Genomic DNA, 25,093 nt, shown 5'->3' on the forward strand with positions numbered 1-25,093 from the left:
CATTGCTCATTGTTGCATTGCGATTCATTTTGTTGAAATATTGTTCTTCCTGAATTTAGTTCCTGTTCTGTCCCCTCTTTATTCGTCTGAATAAACTTTGGCTCTTCTTCTTTAGCTTTCCAGTAACATCCTTAGCTTTGAGCCTTAAATTCAGATGTCAGCATATTTTCAAACCTTCTACGCCAGGAATTGCCCAGGTTCTAGTTGCTTGGAAGATTTCCAATAAATCTCTTAGTCACACAAAGGGCATAGTACTTTGGGCCAGTCTCCAAATCTTGTCAGCACTAGTTCCTGCAGCTTCTCTAAATAGCCCTTAACCTTTCTCTTCAGAGTTCCTGGAAGACAATTGTTTCCCTTGTTAGCTCACTTACCTGACCCATTATGATCCAATGGAGCCTTTTCATTTAATGCGTCTTGTGGTTTCCATAGTTGATCCCAACTAGTATTCATGCTTATCTGTCGACAGGAATAATTCATATTTTAATTATTTTCTCCTGTATATAAATGGAGTCTGTCAAACACTGAAGGATATTGTGAAATAAAATGGAATGATTAACATTTGAAACAGACTGAGACTAACTCAAGACTAGCTCATTTGCTAGATATAGGTGCAACAAATGAGATGCGGATTTATAGGTATTCAGGCCCTGAGCCATAGAGGTTTTAAAGGTGGCAACCAACATTGTGAATTGTATCCAGCATTAGACCAGCAGGATAATGTCCCGAAGATAAAGTACAGGTGGTCTTCAACTTACAACAATTCATTTAGTGACTGTTTGAAGTTACAATGACACTGGAAAAAGTGACTTATGACTGTTTGTCACCCTTATGACTGTTGCAGCCATCTCCATGGTTATGTGATCAAAATTCATATTTATGATGGTTGCAGTGTCCTGGGGTCATGTCATCACCTTTTGTGACCTTCTGACAAGCAAAGTAAACGGGGAAGCCAGATTCACTTAACAACTGTGTTACTAATTTAACAATAGTGGTGAGAAAGATTGGAAAATGGGGCAAAAGTCACAACTGCTTTATTTAGCAACAGAAATTTTGGGCTGAATTGTGGTCATAAGTCGAGGACTTCCCGTATCTGGAATTAACAGGGCTGTTGCATGCTGGACCATCTGAAGATTTTTGAGATGGCCTTCTAGCAAGCCTCATGTATAGCAAATTGCAGAAGTCCCACCACCATGAGCTGACACTGTCATGAATAACCATGCACATATCTCCTAATCCAGGAATATGGCTAGGTTTGGCACATCACATGTAGCTGTGCAAAGGTTCCCCTCAACATAACCTCCATTTACATTCAAATAGGAGCTATGAAAGAGCCCTTTCCACCCCTATAAGCCAGATTTGTTCAGAGCAGGATGAGTTCATCCGGAACTATAGATGAATTAATTTCAGACTCAGTTGGGTTTTGACTCCACAGCCGTTTTCATTTGGTTAGAGTTCCGTCCCACCCAGAACCTAAATATCTTCGGGCACCATGTCAGAAATTCTGCTACATCCTCTGCCTGATTAGGGACAGAGAGATATAACTGGGTATCATTTTCACATTGATGACACAACACTCTGAATCAATGAATGACCTCACCCAATGGTTTCATCTACAGTAGATGTTAAACAATGTAGGAAACAGGCTTTTCTGGTTCAGATTACTTCTTAGAAGCAGATGTGGAGATTTGATGTATATACCGCACAATTTTCCAGAAATCTTGTGGACTTATTTCTCAAGAGCTGCTACAATTGATGGTTAATTTGGAGGTCAGACTAACAACCATTTATTTCTTTTAGAGGTGTGTGTGTGTGTGTGTGTGTGTGTGTGTGTGTGTGTGTGTGTGTATGTATATATATGTTTACCGTACTTCTCTTTTGTCATGTTCTCATTCTTCCACTAGAACTATCTTAACATAGAAGCAAGAAATAATTTGGTAATACTAGTTCAAGTATTGTTAGAATATATTTGAAACTGAATCCTCCATCTTCTGAATGCAAAAATTGAATACTATTTTTCCAGCGGGAACCTTGTAGCCATTTTTAAGGAATTATTTTAAAACTACATTTTTTAATGTTGGTATCCAAATTAATATTTTTTCCATGAAATATCCATGGAATATCCTGATTGAAGTATTTTAATCCCTCTGTGAATTGAACAATATAACTAACTTTGGAGTCTCTTCCCAGGATAAATGAGCCATGTTATTTTGACCTGTTTCTCATAAAATAGAGTACCTATTACTGTAAGGATTTATTTTACATTTGACTTTCCTTGAACAAAGTACCCCAAGCAGGACAGGGTGACCTAGATTGTGTTTATATTTTGCAACATCTTTTAAAAATGACAAGCTTAATAATTTAATGTTAGTAATTTAGTTAAATATCCAAAAGTCACGACAAGCTTGATCTTTAATCCCTTAAAAAATGTAAGGAATTAAAAAAAACCCATATTGTAAATATCTCATGTTATAACAATTTAGGGATAACATATCTTTAGTCCTATGTCTTTTAGGCTGTTATAGAAAACTGCTTAATGGGATACCATGGGAACATACACATTAACTATCTTAAATATGTCATCAGTGCCCAAAGATAGCCAAATTTGGTTTGGAGATTTTGTTTCTGACTTGCATGATTCTAAAAGTAGTTTGCATCTCCCTCTCTGCAGTTGATCATATTAATAGGGCCAGAAAATTCAAACTGATGTAAAGACTGGTAATTTAGGGGTAATTAATTAATTACTGGTAATTAAGGGGCGTGCATAAGAGCACAAAAGTGCCTACCGTTCCTGTCCGATTGTTCCCTTCATCATATCAAATTGATATAGTTGATGCATATTTTTTTTACATATATGTATATATTTTCTTCAAAATATGTTGTTTTATCTATGACAATTGTTTATGTATACTGTTGTGACAAAAAGAAAAAAAAAATTATAACTAAAGCTGTTCGATTTTTTTTTTGAAAGAGCTGCTTTGGAATATGTGACTGTACTTTTTTTGAACTATTAAACTAATCGTATCATTTTCCACACTCACAAAATGCTCCCAACTGCCTCTGTGCGCATATGTATAACATTTATTGAATCTTCCATGCCGGTCTTTCTAATCTTAGTTTATAATGTTGGAAAATGATTTTTCTAGAATTCATGTTCATTAAATCAGGATGGGGTCTCACTGATCTGAAGCTGGTTAACTGAGGTTCTGCCTCAGCCCCATAGTATCCTCCGTCCTGTCCAGTTTGATCGGGCAGAGTTGGCACATTTTGGGTTTCTTTAGTTAAATAATGTGATCCATTGGTTCCCTGGAAGCACATTCTCTATGGTAGTGACTGGCTCCTGGTACAACCCTGAGATTGTACCAGAAAACCTGATAGCCCTCACCCTACTTCTGTTTTGAAGGGCCTTAAAGACTGGCTCTCCTCTCAGGCCTTTAATGAGGGAGAATAAAACTTCCTTTGCGCTGTGTGGGCGTGTTTATTTTTTCCATACCAGTCCAGTTTCTGTCAGCTTGCTATATTTTATTTGTTGCATTTATTCCCCCTCCTCCTCCTTTCTTGTGAGCCGCTCACAGTAAATACAATAAATACACTTCAATAGTGTTGCATGTAGTTCACCATTCAGCTCACAAATACATTGCCAGCACTGGTATGTAAGTAGGCAATTCTTGAGAATGGTGTTAAGTGGTGCTTTTTATGTATTTAGACTTTTAAACAAACAGGTTTGAGGTAAAATGTTAAAATCCCTTCATTTCACAATTGTAATCATTCCCTACTTATCCATCCTGAGTAAGTTACTACACTGCAGAAGCCTCCATTATTGGATTTAGGCAAGAGTTGATTTCCACATAAACCTGTCTCTAGATTAGGGAATTTAGCATGCCTAGAACAGCATGAGCAGCCTTTGGGTAAATTGGGCTTTTGTTATGCTGGTGGGAATCATTTCAAAATATGTTTGAACTGTCTGATAACGTGCGTATAAAACTAAAGCTAGTAGGAGACGACTTCCGGTATCCAGCGGCAACGGACGTCTGGAAGGCTTCTCCTGCCTCCAGCGCCCGAATCCGGCCGCCGCCGAGGCCCTCAGGGGCCAGGTGTTCCGAAAAGGACACCTGCCGCACGGACGGCTCGCCAGGGGTCTCCCAGCCGACATACAGGACTGTGGGGACCGATGCTGGCGCGTCCTAGGCTCGGCGGGGTTCGGAGGCCACAGGCCGCGGCCATTATTTTGGTCGTCGCCTGGGCCGCTGTGCCCAGTGACACCGGGGCATTGGATTTATAACTGCAGCAGCCTGGTGGTGAACAGGGCACGGAGAAGAATTGAGGAGGAGAAGGAAGGAATATCGGTGGCGTGGTGGAGTGCTCCGGTGCGGGGGTTTTCTCCCCTGCGGTTGGAAGGAGCACGAGTTATTCTGGAGAGGAGAACTTAAAATAAGAAGATTACGGTTTTGTGGAGCTCTGGAGAAGAGGTGATGGAGAAATTTAGGAGGGAAGGTTTGAGGCCCCCTCCTTCTGGGGAACAGTGGTGGCGTCCAGCTTCCGCCTTCACTATGAGAATTTTGATGACATCACTTCCCTTGACTTCCTGGTTGACTAACTGTACTCTGGACTCGTTGCTCCTGTGAGTGCCCCTGGTGGATCCGGAGGAAATTACAAGGATATCGTGCCTGCCTGAGGATTTTGTATTTTTTTCCTTAATGGCAAAGGTCAGAGACCAACTGCTGGAGAGATGGAGAATTTTGGAAAAGTTATCTAATATGGACAAGAAATTGGATGAAATAAGAGCAGAAATTGTGACTATCCAAAAGGATTTAAAGGATACTCAACAAGTTTCAGCAGAAAACAAGCAGAAAGTGGAAGGTTTGGAGGGTGAGATCGGGCAGTGCAGAAAAGAGAGGCGACAGGCAATGCTGTGCTTGGACTACAGATGGATAAAATGTCTTATTTCCTTAGGTTTCAAAATTTGGAAGAAGTGGACCAAGAAGACTTGAGAGATGTTGTGACTAAATTGTTGGGAGAATTTCTTGGGAGAGGTGTTGATTTCATGAATTGGGATGTGGATCGAGTTTATAGAGTTAATTCGCAATATGCACGCATGCAGTTCCCAGAGAGGTTCATGTCAAATTTGTGAGAAGAGGCGAGATGAAATTCTTAGAAAACATAGGAGTGGGGCACTGATTTACAGGGGCAGGAGATAGCCATTCTGAGGCAGATTCCCAGACAGTGCGTGAAAAAGAAAGAAATATTATTTTTGTCAAGCAAATTGTACCAGAAGGAGTGGGCTTCAGATGGCTGATGCCAGAGGGATTGATGATTTTCCGGGAGGGCATTACGAAAAAAATCAGTACAATTGCGGAGGCTACGGCCTATGTGGAGGAACACAAAGCCTTCCTGGAATCAGATGACCCAGGAATTGAAGAAGGGGAGGTTATAGATCATGGGGCTGAAGCGGCTGCCGCTGTTGCGGCCCTGGAGTTGGGTCAGGCTGAACCCAGAGTTCTGAGATCCAAAACTAGGAAGTGATAAAGATATTTGTGTTGGTTTTCCTTATTCTCTTTTGTACGATATTCTGTTTATTCTTGACTCTTCTTTATTACGTATTTAAAATTTGCAAACTTAGCTACTTCGTGTCACCTGCTTGCCTTATGGCTGTTGTATGTGTTAAAAAATTTGAGTAAAATTCTTATTTTAGATAAGAAAAATGAAAATTTACCATACCTGATATGTATTTGTATAAACCTTTTTTGACTAATAAAAACTTTTTGAATAAAAAAAAAAAAAAAAAACTAAAGCTAGTAGCCTAATCTATTTCTTCTCTAGCTTACTAAATACATTGTATGAAAGCTTTAATTGATCAAAGCCATGAGTGGCCAAAGGCTCATTTGATGATTAGCATGGCATACAGAAGATTGTCCTTGAGATACAAAAAGACTAAATGAAAAAGAACAAGAATGAATAGATAAAATGAAAGAAATTTTTAAAAAACAGGTGATTAATGGGTGATTAAATAGGGGAAAAGGCTGGTATACTCTTCCAAGGTATACTGTAAAATATTTAATACGCTTTCTCTAAACAAAACTTAAGCATCATTGCATTATAAGCTAAATGTGATTGATTAATACAATGCAAATCACTAACAAAACTAAAACCAGTAAGCAATATATTAAATTAATACTGAAAGTTGTATGTCAAATTAATATATAATTGTAGGTAGGTAGGTAGGTGGAAGACAGGCAGGCAGGCAGGCAGGCTTCATATTTTAAAAATAATTTAAAGTTTGAATTACTTCCTTACAGAGGACTCTTCATCACTTCCCATGATCGAGGACATATTGAAACATTGTTTAAAGCATGGCCTGAAACTAATGTAAAGGTAGGTGTCTCTCAGATGCATGTATGTGTACGTTTAGAATCGTATCTATAGGTTACTGGCATAAACAATAGTTTTTGCTTTGATATAGGTATGTCCCATGAAAATTCCATTAATCTAGTACCATGTCTCAGAGAAAGCATGCTGGCACTTTTTCTAACATGGTAGGGTTTTTTAAATGTAGGGAATAGTCAAACATGGAACCCTTTGACCTTAGTATTAAATATTAAAACTAATAAAAGTACCTTTATTCAGTTTGGATCTGATATAGTAAAATGCCTTGCGGTTTATTTAAAATAGGTTTAGCCTGCTTTTTTTCTTCAAAAGCACTACAAAGAGTAACTTTAAAAGTTGAAGTTAAAACTATTATGCAAAAAATTGCTTTTTGGGATTTTTAAAAATTCCAACATACTGTAATATGAAGGAATAAGAATATTCATGTGATTTATAATATTTCAGTATAGGACACGCATTTTGATGTCATCGTTTATAGTAACACATATTGGAAGACGTGGGATATTAGAGGGTTCAATTAAATACGTTACATAAAACTTACCTTCACAACTCTTAAAATACTGTCAGTATGGCCTACTTAGCTTTTTCTATAAATATGTTTGCTAAGCAATAATGTGACCAGCATTGTTTATTAATTTTATATTTCTAAGAGAATGCATTGTTTTTTTCCCTTTTGACTTTTATGAAAATAGCAGGCTAATATGATTAAATCCACATTTCATGTGAGAACAACATTGTCAGCTTATTAAAGATTTCCCTTTGATTCAGTGAGCTCTGAATGGGAGCACTGAAATTATTTGGATACTTGGTATGCACCATCTCTACAGTGGAATGTATAATCTTCTCTAGATCTTGGCTGCCCTTTCAGGTATATGTGCTATCTATAAAGGCATGCAGGGTTGGTAGAGCAGGTGGTTTGCCAGTTGCTTCTGCACCATTGCCAGATCCTTCCCAATTATATCAATTGGGAAGTAGATGTGACAATAACCGATGGATCTTACCCCTCTCACCAGCTTACAGATATTTTCTTTTGGGGCCAGGACAGAAATATGTAATCATCGTGGAATGTAGCATTGAGTACCTGTTTCTTAAGCAACAATGATTGTATTCTCAAAGGATTAGCACAGAAAAACTAGAAACAGATTATTTTTGTTTATAAATGTTGAAACTGCGGTGAAAAATACCTGGCGCAGAAGCTTCGGGTTGCTGAGTTTCTTTCTCTAAGAATTTTGGAAGTGCTATCTGCTTAAAAAAAAAATTCTGGTAGATAGCAGCTGATTTGGCAGGATGATTCATGCATATGACTTATCTGCAATTTAAGCAATTTTCTTATTTGCACTATTCTACGCATATTTTTAAAGCAGCAGCACAGAAACTCTAGATTGAATGGTATTCCTAGGGTCTTCTTATCTGCACATCATTTGACTATGTATGTCTTCAGCATCTCTTCCATCATACTGCTTTTTGGCTTGTTTACTTATATGATTATATTCTGCTGTACTATTCAGGTGGCTAATATTCAGTAAAATGTGAGATGCAAACAATCAAAAAAAATTAAGCCCAATGCTAATAGTAATTAACTTTAAAAACCTGGCAAAAGGCATGTGCCTTGACAGATCTTCTAAAATGGAGGTGTCTGAGGCAATTCCACAGTCCAGGAATAATGCGGGAGAAGACCTTCTTCCATCTGTGAAATAGATGAGTTGTAGATGGCAGGGTCTCTTCAGAAGGGCTCTCCTGCAGATTAATATATCCATACTATTGGGGTGGGCGTTCCCTTAGACAATGAGGATCTAAGCCACTTAGGATTTCAGTGATCTATACCACAATACATTAAATTCTGCCTAAAATCTGACATACTAACACCAAGAACCCTGTGCTTTGTACTTACTAGTAGCCTAATAACAAACTAGTAGCCTCTAAACCAATTGCAATTCCCAATCATTTCTCAGCATGTACTGTATTTCATTGTGCTTAGCTGACCAATCAAATATAAATAAATAAAATAAATAAATAAATAAACCCAACAATATTAAATGACGCAACCTCAAAAATGATAAATATAAAAAAAGAAAAAAGTCCTAGAAATTATGTGATTACTGGAACAGCTCCAAAAATTTTAACCATGTTAATTGAACATTTTCTTCTTTTCAAGACCAATTTGGATATTGACCACAATACGTTACTGTGATGAAGGTGTAAATCATAATAAGTGATATAATAATTTTAGCCAACTCTCATTCGCACTCTCGATCCGTAATTCTTGATACCATGATAAATTCCAAATTCTGTAGATATAGCAAAAACAACATAGGTATATTTAATACATATTGTTAATGTCTTTGTAGTCTTGTTAACAAACCTGTGTTTTTTTCCCTAGTACTATAGTCTCACGTAGACTTCTTTGTAATTGTAACTGCACAGCCATTTTCTTGTCTTCCTTTTTGCATCAATCCTTGTTGCCAGTCCTAATTTCCAGGAAATCCTGCTGGTTGGGAGGCTATATCAAAGAGAGCCTTTGCCCCAGCTATTTTTCTTTTTTGACCTACTGCTTCAACTGAGCAGTCATTCTACTGGGTTTTTTCTCACCCTCTAGCCATCTATATTCCAGCCATATCTGGATTGCTTTCTCAAGGTTTACTAAATAAAAGGAGAAAGAAGGCTTTACTAGGTAAAAGAAAACATCTCCTTCAAAGTTCAACATTTTGGACATTTCTGAAAACAGGAGTGCCTGTGCAGGATTTATTTTCTGTAAATATGAAAAGCAATGGGGGATGATCTATGGGTAGATGCCAAGTTGAGGAGATTAGATTATTAATATAGAATTGTTAAGGGGGACCTACATGAGAGAGGAAGGGAGAATGAAGGGGCTGTCTGGACTCATTGTTGCATGCTGCCACAGGTTGTGTCCAGGGGTGAAATGCTACCGGTTTGCACCAGTTCGGGCGAACCGGTAGTGGCGGCCGCTGGTGGTTTGGAGAACCAGTAGCGATGGCAGCGTGAGGCTCCGCCCATGTGCCGGGATGTTGTTACTTCCTGGTTTTAACCTGTTTTTTACCCCCTGCACAATGTGCAAAAGGCTTTGCACATGCACAGAGGGTACAAAATTGCACTTGATGCGTGCACGCATGCGGGCGGAGCACACACTTCCAAACTGGTAGGGAAGGTAAGTAGATTTCACCCCTGGATGTGTCCCTGGGACAAATGTGACAGTTGGGCTGTTAAAGCCTGTTTATACCTAATTGGTTGATAATCAATAGCCTCTTGTCAGAAATTAAATCTTTAAATTGGAAAATAAGAAGTGGAAATAGCATGGCATCATTATTCAGAGTTGGAAATGTACATCACAAAGCATGAATCATTACTCAGAGGAGTTAAAGCAATGTGTTAAACAGTTACATTTTTAGTGCAAATGTTCAGGATTACAGCGCTGGGCTATTCATGCTCAATCACATAGATTGTTTTAGTAACAGGATTACTAAGTTTTTCCCTCTTTGCAGCACAGCAAGAAATTGCAATTTCTAAACAACGAATTCATTAGAGCATCTGTTAAAAAGAAATCATTAGCCAGAACTCTCCAATGAATTGGGCAGCAGAAACTGCAGAAACCAATTGTTGTCTTAAACACACACATTGTACCAGAGAGTTACATTTTTATTTGCTTTATCTAAACCCTTTTAAGGAAGAAAATTATAACCACTGGTATCTTTTCTTTTATCAAAAATATATTTTATATTTGTGAGGCTATTGACAAATTTAAAAAATATGTAATGTTTGCCCATTTCTTTCAATGTTTTGTATTCTCTGCCAAATCTGCTCTGGGAGAAGAGGCAACTCTAGAATAGCAGGATGGAAAGGGAAATTGTTTTTAAAAAGTCTTGTTTCCTTTTATTAGTAAGATTAGACCCACTATCCATTCTGGAAATAAAAGGGCACCCTTAAAGGAAATTTAGTATGCTTCCTTTGTTTGTCATGTGTTGTTTCTCATGTAGTGATTGAATTCACTTAGCCCATATTGACCAAAGATTTATTTACTTTAATAATGGCTTTAAGAAAATGCAGTCTTTCTTTCTTTCTTTCTTTCTTTCTTTCTTTCTTTCTTTCTTTCTTTCTTTCTTTCTTTCTTTCTTTCTTTCTTTCTTCCTTCCTTCCTTCCTTCCTTCCTTCCTTCCTTCCTTCCTTCCTTCCTTCCTTCCTTCCTTCCTTCCTTCCTTTCTTGTTATTTAGAAAATATGAATATCATGACAGAGCTTAAAACTGATCATAACAAAGAATTCAGGATACCTTTTATAATGCTTACCATACTTTTCCACAGGCGATTGTGGTGACTGACGGAGAACGTATTCTTGGCCTTGGAGACCTAGGTTGTTATGGAATGGGTATCCCGGTGGGTAAACTAGCACTTTACACAGCGTGTGGAGGAGTAAAGCCCCAGGAGTGTCTGCCCGTTATGCTCGATGTGGGAACTGACAATGAGGTAACTGTTTTCTTCATGCTGATGTCAGTATTTGACATATTTCAAGAGAGAAATAGGCAAAACTGTGCAGTAATATTTGCCTATTCAGAAAAAAAAGTTACGATGTGTTTAACATTTTCCCCAGGAAAAATATTTTCTAGCAATAACACAGAGGTGTAATTTGTTAATTCCTAGTGTTTATCCCAGTTTCATTCCAGCCTGTACACACTGAAACTTTTGCTCCAACAAGGATCATACTATCCTGAGTAGTGCAGTTGGGACAAAACTGAATAGAAAGAAAGATCAATGCAACTTTTAACAAGGTAGTGACTCCTAGGTGATGTTTAAGGGCAGTGGTGGCGAACCTATGGCATGCATGCTTGAGGTGGCATGCAAAGCCCTCTCTGTGGGCATGCGCGCTGTTGCCCCAGTTCTGTTTCGGGTTTGTGTTGTGCATGCACATGTGCCTCCTGCCGGCCAGCTGGTATTCAGGTTTCTGCCATGTATGTGCGGGGCGTGGGGGTGCATGCGTCCATGCCTTGCAGTTTGGCCATGCATGTGCACTTTGGGCACTCTGTGCCTAAAATGTTTGTCATCACTGTGTTAGGGCATAATGATAGCCAACCTATGCTTTATTCCTTGCCCGATTTTCTTACAATAATGCAATGTTTGTTACTTTAATAATAGGAACTGGGTTTAATAAGTAGGAACTGGGTTCTATTTTTTCTGACATGGAATAAGAGACCAGGTTCACATTTCATGCACATGCTGGATATTAACATTGCAGTCCTTTCTCGAGTTCTCTTCATGTAGAATTGGGTCCTATAGGGAAAGAATATTTGGTAGCCACTACTTGTATTACTGATATATTTATCCCAAGAAAACATACCATCTTTGTTAAGTTCGGGCAATAAAGAGGCAGGAGACCAGTGAGTGACAACAGCTCTTCAGTTTATAGTGAACCCAGCAAAAGACATCCGGCAAAACCCCTCTTTATATACAGTTTTGGCTGAGGCTTCAACCAATCAGCAACGTGCTTATTCCCGCCCAAATTTCCCTCCAAAACTTTAAAGATACATTACACTCCTTCCCTCCCAGAACGCATTGTACCCACATTTACATGAAATTAGCATCTTATTTCTCTACGTAGTCACGCAAGTAGACAGGGCGTCTCCTAACTCTTTCGGACCTGCGCAATTCATTTTCTGGGAGTGAGTCGAGCTGGCCGGAGGGACTGTTAGTTCCTCCCAGCTCCTCCTCTAGGCCATCCGGCCCTGGATTATTGGCAGAGTCGTCCCTGCTGTCTTCAGGATGAACCGGTTGGCATCGCTGGACTTCATCGGACTCAGATAAGTCCCCCGTTCGCCCCGGGTTTGAGTCAGCTGTAAATTCAAACATTTGGTAGTCAGGGCCTGGCTGCTTTGTTTCTGTTTTACTTGCTATTCGTTTTCTTATTTGGTCTATGTGGCGTCTCCAAATCCGGCCATCCTCCATATCTACTAGATATGATTTCGGCCCGGTTATTCCAAGAATTGTCCCTTTTAACCATGTTGGGCCCTCGCTATAGTTGTGCGCCCACACTGGGTCACCCACTGTCATTTCTCTAGTTTTACCGTGTGCCCCCTTGTACCCATCTGGGGTGTAGGTTGGGTTTAAGCGGTCTAACGGGCACCTGAGCTTCCTACCCATCAATAGTTCCGCCAGGCTGCGGCCAGTTGTCACACAGGGGGTTCTATGTTGGACTGCTAAAAAGGTATCGATTTTTGTTTGCCAATCGCCTGGCCTAATCCTCGATAGCGCTTCTTTGGCGCTCCGAACGAAACGTTCTGCAAGTCCATTCGTCGCCGGGTGGAAAGGCGCCGAGAGGACATGTCTGATGCCCTCCTCCGCCAAGTACCCCTCAAACTGGGTTGCCGTGAATTGCGGGCCGTTGTCGGAAACTAGGGTGTCGGGCAACCCATGGGTTACAAATAGGTGCCTCAGGACTGAGATGACTGCCTCGGCCGTCGTGGATCTCATGAGGATGATTTCTAGCCATTTTGAGTAGGCATCTACTACTATTAAAAAGGTTTGCCCATGGAATGGCCTGGCAAAATCGATGTGAATCCTAGACCATGGCCCCTGGGGTTTCTCCCACTCTCTAATTGGGGCCGTAGGGGGTAGTGGCCTTGACTCTTGGCAGGATTGGCATTTCCCTACCCTGTTGCTAATTTCCTTGTCCATCAAGGGCCACCACACATAGCTCCTCGCTAAACCCTTCATTCTCACGATCCCCGGGTGGCCCACATGCAGAAGTTCCAATACATTTTTTTGTAATTTCTCCGGGATCAAACAGCGTTCTTTGCTAGTAATTTGTGTAGCGGTTCGGCTATAGTTGCCTTGTTCTTTAAGAATACCGCATAGAAGTTGACAAGTCCTAAGAAAGCCTGTAACTCCATTTTATTTTGGGGAGCTGGGCCTTCCTGATGGCCCGTACCTTGCTCTCAGTGGGGTGAATCCCTTCCCTGTCTATTCGGTAGCCCAGGAATTCTACGGATCCTACCCCGATCTGGCATTTGTTCAGCTTAACTTTAAGCACGGCAGACCTGAAAATGCCCAAAACCTTCCTTAGTCTTATCCCTAGTTCCTCTAAATTTTCAGCTGATACCAATACATCGTCGAAATATGGTACCACCCCGGGTAGACCCTGCAATAGTCGCTCCATTAGGTTCTGAAATAACCCCGGAGCCACACTAACTCCGAACTGTAGCCGGGTGCATTTAAAAGCACCCCGGTGCGTGACAATAGTCTGCGCTTCGGCTGTGCTGCTATCTACGGGTAACTGCTGATAGGCTTGAGCCAAATCGAGTTTGGCGAAAACCTGTCCTTGTCCTAATGAGTGCAGCATGTGTTGCACTACTGGGACGGGGTATGCACTCTTCTGCAATGCTTTGTTGAGCGTTGCCTTGTAGTCAGCACAAATCCGGACCGATCCGTCCGGTTTGACTGGGGTGACTATAGGTGTCTCCCATTTTGCATGGTCAACGGGCACTAGTATTCCCTGGCTTACTAGTTTGTCCAATTCCCGGTCAATCTTGGGCTTTAGGGCGAATGGAACCCTCCTAGCCTTTAACCTGATAGGGGCAACTTGTGGGTCTAGATTGAAAGAAATAGGGTCCCCTCGTACTTGCCCAGACAGTCTTTGAAGACGTCCTCGAACTCCTTCATCAGTTCATCCTTGAGGTCGACTTCATTTCTGAAGACCCCGGTCACTCCCATGCCCAAAGCTCGGAACCAGTCCAGTCCTAGCAAACTCGGTAAGGTTCCATCCACTATGGTGATTGGCAGGGTTTTCTTGAACTGTCCATACTTGACTTGGACGGACGTTACCCCTCGAACAGGGATTCGATTCCCTTGGTAGTCCTGCACTCTCAGCTTCTGGGTTTGTAGCTTGCGCTTCGCGACGGCTGGCAAGTCTCTCACGAGGGTGTCCCAGGACATAATTGTGATTGATGAGCCGGTGTCCACTTCCAGTTGGCACGGCACCCCTTCAATGTAAGTCTTGGTAAAAATCTTTTTTTCTAGTCGCGTCGATGCGTGGCCCACTCTCACGGTGGTCTGGTTTAACTTCGCGCCCTTTTTGAATGGACCAATCCCGGGCCGCTTCGCTGCTCCCGCACTCTGATTGGTCGGTTTGAATTTTTGGCGGGAAGGTTGGGGGGCTCGACAGGCCTGCGCTATGTGACCTTTCTTTTCGCACCGCCGACAAACCGCGTCCTTAAACTTGCAGTGTTGTCGTTGGTGTTGGCCCCCGCAACTCACGCATTCGCTCCGGTCCCCTCTCTCCGGCCTCCCGGTGTGGAAAACCTCTTCCTCTTCCTCACCTTCCGACTCGGCCTGTGGACCGGTGTTGTTTTCGCTCCGGCCCCTGGTGCGTTCGGCTTTTGCAGGGTTTCTGCCACTTTGGTAGACATCTCGTGAGCCCTGGCCTCGTCCAAGGCTATTGCCAACGTCAGGTTGCTTCTAGACAGCAGCCGCCTTTGCAATCGGATGTCCCTGACCCCACAAATGAGTTGTTCGAGTAAGGAGTCCTCCAAATCTCTGTACTCACAGTGGTTCGCGGCTTTTCTCAACGCCGCCATGTACACACTTATCGATTCGCCCTCACGCTGTACCCGCTGCCTCAACTCGAACCGTTGGATGAACTTTGAGGGTACCGGTGCGTAGTGCGCTCGAAGTGCCATTTGTAGTGTTTGCCACGGTACCGACTGTACCGGCGTTGGCTCTGAAAGTGACTCCGCGGTATCGAAAACTTCAGGACCGCAGTGGCTCAGGAAGTACGCTCGCTTCCGATTATCCGAAACCCCTTGTAGTTCGTTTGCTTCGAGGAAACACTCGAAACGAGCCATGTACGACCCCCATTTCTCCTTTGCTGGGTCAAATGGCGCTGGCGGCGTGTAGCTGGACATCGCTACTTTCCGCCCCTTACTGACTGGGTTCGCAAATTCCTGGTTACTTCAGCTCTTTCTTTTAATCTCGCTGCCTCGATATCCCACCTTCATCGCCAATGTTAAGTTCGGGCAATAAAGAGGCAGGAGACCAGTGAGTGACAACAGCTCTTCAGTTTATAGTGAACCCAGCAAAAGACATCCGGCAAAACCCCTCTTTATATACAGTTTTGGCTGAGGCTTCAACCAATCAGCAACGTGCTTATTCCCACCCAAATTTCCCTCCAAAACTTTAAAGATACATTACAGTCTTAGATTCTAAAACTGAAAATGAAGTTGACTTTCTTAGATTCTAAAACTGAAAATGAAGTTGACTTTCCTTTTTACACTAAAGAACCGAAACTGAAAATCAGGAAATGGTCTTCAATGCATAGCAAGATAGCAGGCTGCAGTCTCATGAAATATTTGGTAGACAGCAAGCCATCCGTTTATAATAAAAACAGACATATTAACACTGAGGTTCTATTTGATCACAAGTATTCTGTATTGTTTTAGGGTTATTAGAAATGAGCTTTAATATTAATTACATAAGGAGTATGTGGTCGAAAAGGAAGACAATGAAATATGAAGAAATTAAAAACATCAGATGATTTACTAAATAGACATAATCATTTACTGTCACTGTTCCAGAAATCCTGAAGGAATATAAAGTTACTGCACAGTCTGTTCCCCAGATTTAAAGACAGACAAGGTTGGAATCAGTTTGAAAAGCAGAACCTATTAGTATATACAGTCTAATTACCCTGCTGTCAATTGAAGTTAAAAAGAACCTTAGAAACTAAATCTGTTAGATGAAATTGTTAGGTGAATTACTTGATGGAAACTTTTTGTTGTGTTTAACTGCTGTTTTTAATGGAAAAATGGAATGCTGGTTTAAACGTCAACCAGAACTTCCAGCACCTGACAGATCTGTTTAGTTCTTAGTCAAAGGGCTATTTGCTCTGAGGCTGTGTCTGTACAGCATTTTCACACAGTTTAGCACAACCTGTTGTTCATTAGTCGACACAAAAAATTCCTTGCAGAAGGATTTCCCCGCCCTGATGGTTGAAAGTACTTTGAAATCCTTGCTTTCAGTGGTAGACTATGTAAGAAGCATAATTTTATTTTCCTCCAAGTTCCATCTCATTTTTATTTCTAAATTATGAGCCAAATCGGAAAAATGGAAATCTACCTCCCCCCATGTTTTCCTTTTTCCTTCAAGATTTCAAATATTGAAGGCCAGCTCTGGTTCCTGAAATGCAAGTTTGGACTAAAGGTTTCTATGCAAATGTGTCTTTTAAAAACTTGGCTCTCAGAGAGAATTCTGGATCTATTCTTCTTACATCCCACGGAGTCTGGAGGGAAAGAAAAGGAAAATTAGAGAACAAGACCACGAGGACCAGGTAGCTTTTTAAATAAACCACTTGTGGAAAAGGATTGTGGATTAAATCTGAGAGGGTTTCTTGATAAAGGACAAATATTGCAAATATGTCAGAGGTGGGTTTCAGCAGGTTCTGACCAGTTCTGGAGAACCGATAGCGGAAATTTTGAGTAGTTCAGAGAACCGATAAATACCACTGTCAAGGTTCCAGAAAAACCTCTTCTGCATAAAAAAACTCAGAAGCCATTGTTTTTCAGAGTTCTTTACTAGCATGAGGAAACTGGCACACAATGAGTGAAATTCCAAAACTGAATTTCCGGATTCTTTTCCCAGTTATACAAACCCCAAGAGTCCCACCCCCCTGACCCCTTTGATGGTCACATGGTCCCACGTTCTCCCAGTTCATTCGAATATCTTCTTGCCACTCTTCCTGCAGATGTGAACACCATCCGACCTTGACCGCTTGAAGAATGTTAACATACCCCTCAGCCCCCCTTCTTCCCCTCAGGGGAAAAATGTGGCAGCGTCTGGAACCCTAAAGTCTAGTATGGTTTCCAGGCCTGACAACCACCTCTGGCCCCACCCCTATCTATTTTCTACCTCCCGAGTCCCAGCTGATCGGGAGGAAATGGGGATTTTGCAGTATCCTTCCTCTGCCACGCCCACCAAGCCACACCCACAGAACTGGTAGTAAAAAAATTCGAATCCCACCACTGAAATACATAATGTACAGTCTGGCAATTAGGGACACATCTATTTGTTTTGCTTGAGAAAAACTTGAATCTCAAAAGAAGTCAAATGGGAGGATTTAGTTAAACTGTTTTCTTCCTATGGAATAATAATAAATAAGAGTATTAGCAAATTAAAAATGCCTTACTTTAGATAATTGTGTTACAGTATCCTAACAAACTGATACTCCCTTTCCCTATATATTAGGATAAAAATACCAGAAAAATTGGCATACTGAATAAGGAATTCTAGGAGTATTGTAGTAGTCCCAATACATTCATCATTAGATTGAAAGAAGCTGTATTTCAATTTGTTTGGTTTTCTCTTTGAGTAAGGAACACTAATGAGTAAGGAACACTGTAGATATTTTCACATGCAGATAACTCAATTATATGTCCATTTATTTACACTGCAAATTTAATTCAAAAAGTATGTGTTCAAAAATATATATACCGCTATATAATGTTGAATTATTTTAACCTCTGTCTTGGAACACTAGAAAATGTAGTTAACCATGTATTAGAACCAGTGGTGGGTTGTTCCCGGTTCTGTCCGGTTCTATAGAACTGGTAGTAAAAGCGGCGGGGGGTTTCGCCCACCCGCATGTCATAATTGACAATCTACGTATGCGCAGAAGCGTGCACGCTCCCATTGCGAACTGATAGTAAAGGTAAGTAGAATCCACCCCTGATTAGAACTGAAAATACAGAATTATGTTACCATATGGCCATAAAATTCCATCTCTGTAATTTAGCTGGAGTGAAATAGTGTTATTGGATTACTATAAAATAATCAGTTGGAATGCCAAACAGTGAAGTTTATTAAAAGTTTCAGTTTGATGAGGCAGTTATCTGGATAAAACCTATGCATTTCAGCTAGAATGGAGTTGAGAAATGTTTCTTGTTCAGGGTGATTATGGCAGTCTTGATTTAGGAGCCTAGAGCCACCAAGGAGGCAGCATATTCACATCAAAAAGCCTTACAGGTTGTCCTTGAGTTACAACCAGTGGTGGGTTGCTACCGGTTTGAGCGAACTGGTAGTGGCGGTGGTGGGAGGCTCCGCCCACCTGCCCGGACATCATCACGGACTCTCTGCACATGTGCAGAAGTGCCATGCGCTTGTAAAGTGAGCACATGCTCCCAATAGCAAACCGGTAGCGAAGGTAAGTGAAACATACTATTGGTTACAACCATTCATTTAGTGACAGTTCAAAGTTATAGTGGCATTGAAAAAGCAACTTATGACCTTTTTCACACTTAGTGATCATTGCGGCATCCCCATGTCACATGATCAAAATTCAGACACTTGGAACTGGCTCATATTTATGATGATGGCACTGTCCTGGGGTCATATGATCCCCTTTTGTGACCTTCTGATAAGCAAAGTCAATGAATAAGTCAGATGTTACTAGGTTAATAACTGCAGTAATTCTGTGGCAAGAAATGTTGTGGCAAGAAATGTTGTGAAATGGGGCAAAACCTACTTAACAACTGTCTCACATAGCAACAGTAATTCGGGCTACATTGTGGTTATAAGTCAAGGAAGACCTCTATTAGCCTCCTGTTCTTCCCTGATGCCTCCCTATGTCAACACTCAGCATCCTTATGAGTATTTATCTTTTCTCCTGATATAGCATTCTTGTTCATATCCCTACTACTTTTCTTTTCAAATCCCTCTCTCCAGAATCACCCGTCTTGAAAATAAATTCCTGTTCCACTCATATAGTTGGTACCTGATGAGATTAATTAATTAATAATTAATTAATTTCTCTCCCCTTTCCTTCCTTCTTTCCCTCCCTCCCTCCCTCCCTTAAATATATTATTTAACTTTGAACTTTTCATCTTTGGACCATATGATACCAATTTAACACCAGTATATAAAAATGATCCAAATACATTATTTTACAAAAAAAATCAAAATATATAAAATTATCACAAGTATGAGAGTTATGAATGAACTAAGCAGAATAGCACATGGATACATCATTCAACATGCCACTTGGAATGTGTTTTATTAAATATTTGTGTGTAGGGAAGTCAAGAGTTTAAATGCTTTCCTGCTATGTTTCCTTTTTTTTTAAGGAGGCATCATTCATTTTCTTCTTGGCTGATTATGTCTGTTATTATTTTATTTATACTACATGAAGTTGATCAACTACATCCAGATGCTCACACACTATTTTGCTTATTAAGTCTGACAGATGTGATGTGTTTGTAAAGAATATTTTTCTAACTTACTTTGTATTTTGAGGCTTCCATTTTGATTTTTGTGATTTTATATCTTTGTATATGATTGAAACACCACATTCTTAAAATGAAGTATTGGTTCAGATTTGGATAGGCATTTCTGCCATTTTGCAAGAATCAGCAAATCTTTAGGTAGGCCTCTTTCTCCACTTAAATATAATACTTTAGGGAATGGTTGAAACATTTGCAGTCATTTTATACCAAGGCGCCTTTAAAATGATAAACAGCAGAAAGCTGCTGTATGTGAGATTTCTCTGGAACTTTTCCATGTACAGATGCCATGGTTTCAGAAGATGAGGAGCAGGAATTTTTCACAGAGGTTTCCAAAAGAAAAAAGAACTATTACAGCTGGTTCTTTTATACTGGTCAATTTGCCCCTATAGTTGTCATATAAAATATCTTCATTTTCTTTTTAGTATAAACAATCTCATTCTTCTTTCACCCTGTTACCATTCTGAGAATTCATAGCAAAATAAAATTAGGATATCATATAAAAATACCTTGGGTAAAAAGATGATAATGTATTTTTTAAGTATCCTCTTTGTTGCTGACCTCCCAACATTTGTTAAAAAATAGTTAAACTTTTGTAAATTGCTCTCTTTTAATTAAAGATCTATTAAAATAGAGAAAATAGAATACTATCTTGTTTCCCTGAAAATAAGACATTCCCTGATAATAAGCCCAATAGGGCTTTTGAGTGCATGTGCTAAAATAAGCCTCCCCCTGAAAATAAACCCTCCCAAAAAACATTTAAACGCAGAGCTGGAAATCAGGTAAGACAGCAAGAGGAGCCCCATCTTGTTCCATGTGCCCCAAAATAATAAGACCTCCCCAAAAATAAGGCCAAGAGATTAAAAAAAGTATAAGACAGGGTCTTATTTTTGGGGAAATACAGTATCATATAGCACACTCTAAATTAAACCATATTATGCTTCGAAAAAATGATGAGCTCCTACTTCAAATGGGTTAAAGAAATAATAATAGTATGGATATTATTTTTTAATATAAACACTTTATGGAATATTATAACAATCTCTTTAGTTACTGGCACATCTAGTGTATCTAGTCAAGTTTTTGGACTAGGAGCTTTACTCAGTCTTTATGATTTGTTGAAGAGTATAAGTGGATTAGCCAAGAAAAAAGTTGGCAAGAATATAAATAGTAATACTATATATACATTAATATTTCATTAATATAAATGAAAAAGTATTCTATTATTGGCATTAGCAACTCAGAAGGGTCAAAGAATTTCAACACAATGGCATAGAGAGGGATGCTGTGATACATACCTTTGCTACCATTTCACCCAGATCAATTTTTCTTTTAACATTTTTGTTAAACCTTTCAGAAGCATAACCTTGGGATAGGAATATAGGAATGATAGTTCCTACCAAGATTCTGGACTGCCTAGGACAGTACAGCATGTTCTTGTGAATTGCCTGACTCTGGAGTGATTGGGGGTTATATAGGCATTTGGTTATGTCTGCACTTCCATCTGGAGTTCCATAGGAACAATTTCAATCAGTGAAGGAGAAACATCAAATAGGCCTCCCCATGTTAAAGCTTTCCTGCTCTTGGCATCCTTCAAGACTTTTGCTTTTGCTGCTCCTTCCAGAAGAAAAATGGATTCTTTGGCCAAATTGTTTGGATGGTGCATTAAAATATAAAATACGTATTTCACATGTAAACCATTATTTGTAATGTATCAGCCTAAAGAAGTGCAGTCCATTCTATCCCCTTACTTTTCTCCTTGTGCAGCACAGTTCTGTTCTGTAGTAGCAGGTATTTATTTATATACATGCCAGAAGAGTGACAAATTTGGTAAGAGATTCCTGACTCACAGTTGCATTGGCTAAGTTATGTTGATGCTGTTTGTTATTACTGTACACTGAAAACGTTTGGCTGACATATTTCATTTGATGATAACTTGGCAGCTGACAGTTTTCAGTAAACTAAACATTTTTTGGTTTGAAAATTAAACATTTTTTTATTTTTTTAATAATCTCTTATAGTAAAAGTGTAATATTTCTTGAAAAATGCTAAACTTTTTACAACTACAAGGCACTAAATAGCTATCTTTCTTCTTCTTCTCCTTCTCCTTTTAGCTTTGGGGCACCAGAGTGGTCAAATCTTAGTGGTAAATTTAGATTAAATAACCTGAATACATCTCAATTCCATCTTAAGTCCACTCTAACAACCAGTCTTTTATGAGCAGAAATGCCGTGTTGAAAACAGTCTTTGACCGGCTCCAGTTTGGGTGGTTTTGTTTTTAAAAAGCCATCAAGGTTTGTTTTAGGAATCCATAGCTTTTAACTGCTGTAAATCTAATATAAAGTAACATTCATTGTTTCTGAAGCATGTAATGCAGTGGTAGGATTCAGCCAGTTTGCACCACTTCGGGAGAACCGGTTGTTAACTTTCTGAGCAGTTTTGTGAACTGGTTGTTGGAAGAAATCATTAGGGCAGAGAACCGGTTGTTAAATTATTTGAATCCCACCATTGATGTAATGGGAGAAAAAAGGAGAAACTGCATGATAAAGTCTAAAAGTAACACATTTTACTGGTTTGAAGCATTATTAGCCAAACTGTCAAAAATCATGGCAAAGATTCATGTTTTTAGATATTACAGTCCTATCTTTTATTACAGGAAAAACTACCATGTGATAATGATTATGGCTATTTAACTGCTTCCTTCATTTTTGTGTGCCTTTTGAACAGGACTCCTTACAGAATGTTTTAAAGAGCTGTATAAAACAAGAGCACTACATAATTTATTTTTGGTACACGTAGTCCTCAAATTATGACCCTAATGGACTCTTAGACTTAAGAGTCTTAAGTCACGACAGTTGTAAAATTAATAATCTCATAAAATTAAATTGCTGTTTTTCTTGAAAAGTAATCAACAGTGTTACAGCCTTTTTTGCGGCAGTTATTAAGTGAATGCCGAAGTCATTAAGTGAACACGGCAAACCACTGGGTTCACTTAATGACAAAGTGAACCAGTGGTTTGCTATGGGCCTGGAAGAAAATGCCCAGTTTTGGCGAAACCAGTGTAAGATGCAATCGCATGACTGTAGGACGCTACAAATAGCTGTAATTGTGGTTCGGTTGCCAATCAACTGAAGTGCATTCAAGTGACTGGAGAGGGGAGCTTGTGTACTTAAGTATCTGGAAAAATAACAAAGTACTTATGTTGGTTTGGCAGGCCTTTTCAATAAATACTTGAAGGCGCTGTTATAATTAAAGTCAAGTGCTAGCTAGCGAGAGTTTCAACCAGAATGTATGTTGACCACCTTAGAATCGTGCATCTCTATTTGTTGCAACGCTATTTAGAATTTGGGCATTAAAATAAATGAAACTTGCGTTTGTTCTCAACTAAATGTTTAAACTTTTAGTATCCATAATTACAGTTATATGCCCTTTCGACTAACTAAATTAGTATATTTCCTAAATGCTGTGGTTGTGAAGGCTTATGAAGATTGGCTTTCAAGTTTTTTCTCCTGTTTTTCTTTCATTGGTGTCATTATTTCCCACTTACACATTAGCAAAAAGAGCTAGAGAGGATCTAGGTGTGGGATTACATCATTGATGTCACTTTTCTCTGCTCAGAGGAATCACAAATTTGGAGAAATGTAGGCTTTCCTGACTCACTTGAAATCATCGCAGATCTTGTCACTGTGTAAGCTGTAGAGGGTGATTTCTTGTGGGGGAGGAGAAGGCAGTGGGGTAGATTTAGAATTTCTATCCCTGAAGATTCTGCATTGAAATTCTACTTAAACAGTGGATCTCAAACTCATTTAAGGAGTATGAGATAAGTAAGGAAACGTAAGACTCTTTCCTGGTACTTCTAGCATCAGATCAAATATCAGAATTCTATGGGGGATTTATTGAAACCATGAAATATCACTAGATATTTTAAACTCTGAAATAACTGAGCACTTTTTTTTAATTCTGAGGAATAAGAACAATTTGACAATGCTTGGCTGTATTATTACGGTTTTGATTTACTGAACAGCCTAACTGCATGTTTCTGTTCAAAGCTCATCATGTATTTTTAGTTTTTCATCTTCAGATAAAGACTGAATCTGAAATAGTAGCTGCTAGTGAGCTTTAGCTGTTTGCATTAGACAAGTAAATATATTAGAGAAATGGAAGATTTGCAAATGAAAACCTGAGGTAGATATTTGGCACTACTGGTATTTACTACTGCTGTTACTAGTTTTACTTCCACTATGAGATTTTGCAAAGAACTGGGAGTGTATTGTTTGGGCCTATGTAGGGTCTGTTTAAGGTTTTACTTAAGGGAGAGAAGAAGTATGCTTTTAAAATAATAATAATGTTTGATATATTACTTTACAGAAGGTTTTGAAAAGGATGATCAACTATTGTTGACGCTTGTGAAAAAAACTGATTCTCAAAAGAAATCATGATCATAAAACTCAAAAGAAAGTTTGGCTTTATTTATGCTGAACATTTTCCAGCATTTGAAAGTTGTTGGAAAAGTGATATAACTAATGAGCGAAAATTCAGCATGCTTAAAACTGCTCTAGTCACAGGAGACCTCTGAAGAACAGGATAATGGATCCCACAAAAAGAAATAAAATTGGCTAATGAAAAGTGGCATATTCTCTCATCAAGTGGGATTCCTGGAAGAAAATAGTAGTGTTTTTGTCAGAGAAACATTATACAGTTGTGTGTCTATGACTGGAGGATTTCAGGCATTGAAAATGCTAACTCTTGGCCGGCGCAATGTATAACATGTTCACACTGGTACAATAGGACTGGGTGTTTTGTTAATATGATTTAGGGATTTAGGTTAGGGATTTTCTGTCTTCACTGAGTTGTACTGTGTTGTGGGGGGTACACTGAGGGAGCACCCAATCTCATTGTACATATGTTGTGCACTGACAATAAAGATTTGAATTGTAACTCTTTCCCCACCTGATAAAAAGATTCTGCCTCTTCCTGTACCACTAGCCTCAAGCATCTGCTGGACAAAAGCACAAACAGGCCTTATTCTGAAGTTGCTCTTTTAGTAAAATTGATTTGGAAGCGTCTTGTTGAAGCCAACAAAGAATCTATAAATACATTTCTGTACCAATGTAGCTGTGGCTGTAATGCTCCAAGGCACAGTGTGAGGTCGGTGGATGCCTCCTGAATATCAAACCAATCTTCTCAAATTTAGGTTGCTTGAATCAAGGCTAAAGCAGGTACATTTAGAAAAGGCTCCACTTTTACCGTTTTTCTTTGGTAATAAAAGTTATGTGTCCTTTGAGGTGAGCTAGACTCCTGATGACATCATAGACATGGATGTTTAACTTTCTTGGCAGCCATACAAAGACGATTTGCTTCAGTGTTTTTCTGGGGTGTCCTTTGACTTCCTGTTTAACCTGAAGTCCTGAGATTTTCTGATGGCCTTTCATGAAAGTACTAA

The 25,093-nt window shown here is 39.5% G+C and overlaps 1 protein-coding gene across 1 annotated transcript in view; it reads left to right on the top strand.

Annotated features, from left to right (window-relative positions):
- Positions 1-25,093, top strand: part of ME1 (malic enzyme 1) — a 127,274-nt gene that overhangs the window by 38,745 nt on the left and 63,436 nt on the right. Inside the window, exons 4-5 of the mRNA XM_058175780.1 lie at positions 6,294-6,369; positions 10,697-10,858. Of these exons, the coding sequence (XP_058031763.1) occupies positions 6,294-6,369; positions 10,697-10,858 (238 nt within the window). The remainder of the gene's footprint in view (positions 1-6,293; positions 6,370-10,696; positions 10,859-25,093) is intronic.

Source organism: Ahaetulla prasina, chromosome 1, assembly GCF_028640845.1.
Source record: "Ahaetulla prasina isolate Xishuangbanna chromosome 1, ASM2864084v1, whole genome shotgun sequence".
NCBI classification, from domain to species: Eukaryota; Metazoa; Chordata; class Lepidosauria; order Squamata; family Colubridae; genus Ahaetulla; species Ahaetulla prasina.